Source organism: Poecilia latipinna, unplaced genomic scaffold (assembly GCF_001443285.1).
Source record: "Poecilia latipinna isolate Pla-1442-1.1 unplaced genomic scaffold, P_latipinna-1.0 Scaffold594, whole genome shotgun sequence".
In the NCBI taxonomy this organism is placed as follows: Eukaryota; Metazoa; Chordata; class Actinopteri; order Cyprinodontiformes; family Poeciliidae; genus Poecilia; species Poecilia latipinna.
The window spans coordinates 199,699-203,592 of NW_015113210.1; the positions used below are offsets into that span (position 1 = coordinate 199,699).

At 44.0% G+C, this 3,894-nt stretch overlaps 1 protein-coding gene across 1 annotated transcript in view; it reads left to right on the forward strand.

Moving 5' to 3' along the window:
• The window catches only part of zbtb42 (zinc finger and BTB domain containing 42), an 8,386-nt gene extending 4,553 nt beyond the window's left edge, over nt 1–3,833 (forward strand). The window contains exon 2 of the mRNA XM_015042539.1: nt 915–3,833. Coding sequence (XP_014898025.1) covers nt 929–2,509 — 1,581 coding nt within the window. The 5' untranslated portion in view covers nt 915–928 and the 3' untranslated portion in view covers nt 2,510–3,833. The remainder of the gene's footprint in view (nt 1–914) is intronic.
• Nucleotides 3,834–3,894: the final 61 nt, after the last annotated feature.

Sequence of the window (3,894 nt, forward strand, 5' to 3'; positions counted from 1 at the left end):
GGCAAACAATACTAAAAAAACACGTTGTGAATATAAAAAAAAAAAAAAAAAAAAAAAAAATGCAACAACTTTATATTTTACATAATCTGAGTTGTTTTATCATTTCATTTCTTTTAAATAGCCACAGTTATTTCTACACGAAACAATGTCACCTTAATAGTACGGCATTTTCAACACCAGGACAATGTGTTTTTCTATGTTGCCCGGGCATAATAGGGTTTGGGTTAGTGCTGCATAAATCCATACCGTACAGATCTAGAGCAAAACCCCAGTTACTACAGCACTTTCACTTGCATCTTATTCATGTCTCATTAGTTTTATGTATTTGTTTATTACATGTAGTGAGTTGGAATTGGGGCACCTGATCAAATACTGCTCCAGAATCTTTTGCATCTTTGTCCAACTCTGTTCAGATCTTAAGGTGTGAGTGGTGGCCATTCATGCTTTAATGATGCCCTGGGCAAGTGCCTTTTTTATTTTTTATTTTTTTTCTCCAATTGACAAACAAATGAATATATTTTTTAATGTTTAGGAACATTAATCAAACTAAATTTCAAAGAACATTATAAATGTAGAATATCTATGTCCAGGTTTGACACATCTTTATATTGCAGTTATTACATCTGTCTTGATTAAAGATTGCCGTAACTTCACAAAATAAAAAAAAATAAAAATTCAAGCTCTTGTACCATCACCAGTTTAATGACGCCCTGAGTGGTGAGCCATATCATCCATATCAGAATCTACCATTGAATGTGCGCCTTTTGTTGTATTGCACTATTTAGCTCATTTGGCTGCTCATATTCTTTGTGCTTTAGGTCACTACATGTTTACCTCTAAAGCTCTGCGCTGTGCCCTCTATGTGCTCCTCGCTTGGTTTATCCACTATCCTGTTTTTCCTGTTTTTCCATCAGGTTATGAAGGAAGAATGGAGTTCCCAGACCATAGCCGCCAGTTGCTGCAATGCCTGAGTCAGCAGCGTCACCAAGGCTTCCTCTGTGACTGCACTGTTCTCGTCGGGGAGGCTCGGTTCAAAGCGCACAGAGCTGTGCTGGCCTCCTGCAGCATGTACTTCCACCTCTTCTACAGGGACCAGCTGTACAAAAGGGACGTTGTGTATCTCAACAGTGACATTGTGACGGCTCCGGCTTTCAGTCTCCTCCTTGAATTTATGTATGAGGGGAAGCTGGAGTTTAGCGCGCTGCCCGTGGAGGATGTTCTGGCCGCAGCCAGCTACCTCCACATGTATGATATAGTGAAAGTCTGCAAAGGCAAACTTAAAGATAAGGAACTTTCCTCCCTGGATGAGAAGCTAGGGGAGGGCCTGGGACTCGGCTGCGTGGACAGGGAGAACTCCTCAGATGGTGAGCTGCACTGTAAGCAACTCATTCAGCGACACATTCAGGGGCTCCAAAGGGCCCCCCCGGCAGAAGACTTTGACACAGACAACAGTGAAGTCAGGCTGGCTGTCACTGATTGTGATAGGTCCATGCAGAGCAGGCAGAAGGCGAACGGTCACTCCGGCAGGTCCCCGGACCTTGTAGGTGTCAATTATATGTCAGCGGAGGCCGAGACCTGCGTCCAAACAGCTGGAAAAACAAAAGCTGATGTCAGTAGCTCCACCGTATTGCTGTCCCAGAGGTCCTGCGCTTCAGATGACATGGACTGTGCGCTGGATTTGTCTTTCAAGCCTCTGTCTAGCAGAGATCTCTTACACCCCTCCTACGTCTCGGGACAGCTGGCCCTCGACAGCCAGCAGCAGGGCACTGAGCCACTTGTTAAAGACGAACACGACTTGCTGTCAGAGCAGGAGGACAGTGAGCCGATGAGCCCTGAGAGCCAGCGCTTTGGGAATAGTGCCAGGAGCTCAGTGGTGACAGGGTTCGCTGCCCTCTTCCCAGGCAACAACGGTGCTACAGCCGCCCTGCTCTCAAAGGAGGAAGACCTGATGGACGAGGAGGGGGAGGCATGCGGGAGGCGGGAGGGCGCCCCAGGCGGCGAGCCGGACAGGAGGGGCGGGCTACTGGGGAACAGTGAGGAAGAGGAAGAGGACGACCTGGCCTCCTCCGACATCTCCACCTCCAGCGGGGTGCTTCTACCTCCGGGGCAACAGGTGTGCGTGTGTCCCCTCTGCAGCAAAGTCTTCCTCAGCCCCCACGTGCTGCAGCTGCACCTCAGTTCGCACTTCCGCGAGAAGGACGGCGCCCGCTCCAAGCTGTCCCCGGACGGTTCCGTCCCCACGTGCATGCAGTGCAACAAGACCTTCTCGTGCATGTACACCCTGAAACGCCATGAGCGCACCCACTCTGGCGAGAAGCCTTTCACCTGCGGCCAGTGTGGCAAGAGCTTCCAGTACTCCCACAACCTGAGCCGGCACGCGGTGGTCCACACGCGCGAGAAGCCTCACGCCTGTAAGTGGTGTGAGCGGCGCTTCACCCAGTCCGGGGACCTTTACCGCCACATCAGGAAGTTTCACTGTGGCCTTGTCAAAACTCTTGCCATTGGATAAAACACCTCTCACCAGTGCCATATCAGACAGAATGTCCTTTCATACACTGACTACTACTACTGAACCAGTTTTGCTGTTCTTATACACAAGTTGGCAGTTTTTTAAAGACATATCTTAAGTTTATAAAGATGTAGCAACTTTCAAACTGGAGCTGTTTCTTGTGCTGGACTGTGTCAGAGGCTGCTGAGATTACTGGATCTGTGTCAGAAAGAGTTCAACAAATCAGATGATGCACTTGATATTTTCTGTCTTGTTTATTGTCAATCTGTTGAGCTTATTTGCTGAAAGGTTCAAATCCTTTTGGCAATGCGCAATGCTTACACACAATCGTCAAGAGAGAAAGAGAATGAGTTTTGTTTGTGCACATGGGAGATGAGAACCGTCCGTGAGTAGCAATATATGATTTCCTTTTTGAGCGCCTACATTATTTTATTATTTATTTTGGGGCTTTTTGTAGCCCTTATGCTATCATGAAGCAGAAACACAAATGAATGAAGTTTAACTACTGGAAGTTTGAGTTTTTACTGTTTAGTTTTGGAAATGAAGTTTTTATGTTGTCTGAAAAGAAGCATCCAGGCCATCATATGTATTCTTTTGCCTTTTTGATGGATTAAATTTCCAGCTCCTTTAGTTTTGAGCACATGTTGGTGGATTGGCCTTATATTTGCTACTTTATAGATGGAACAGAGATGAAAAGTAGCAGAGATGCACCGATCACGAGTCTCTTGATCAATACTAATTTCAGTTTTCCCACAAGGTCTGCCGATACCGATTCTTGACAGCTATTTTTTTTAACATTCTGGACGATAATACCCTGAAGTACAAGTAGTCTAACAAAAACATCAAGTATTATACGAATATCCCAAATATCCACATTTTTTTTATTAAAGCATGTAGTCCTAACCATCTGTATTTTTCTCTGAGTTAAACTGAACAAAGTGCACCAAAGCAAATGCTGTTAATGCATTTACAAACTTAGAACACTTTTAGTTGCATTTATTAAGCAGGAAAAAATAAAAGCTCATTATTTTACCTGCTGACCACCAGTCAGAAAAGACTGGGGAGACTGGCCTCTTTAAACTAGCGATTGATCGGTTTGTCGCTAGCGATTTAAATAATCTTTAGACACTAAATATAATCCATCCAACAAAAATATTTAGTTAGAGAAGTTTCTCTATTTGTAGGCAGCAGACAACGGCAAGATTATCTGCATAACCTAGCCGAAAATGGTTCGTCTACCCTGTTTTTCTCATACTAGGACATCATAGACCACAAACTGCCTGTAATGTTTTTTTTTTTTAGTTTTAATGCATGTTATGAATTGAAAAAAAAAAAAAAAAAAAAAAAAATTTTTTTTTAATTTTTTTATTTTTTTTTAAAAATTT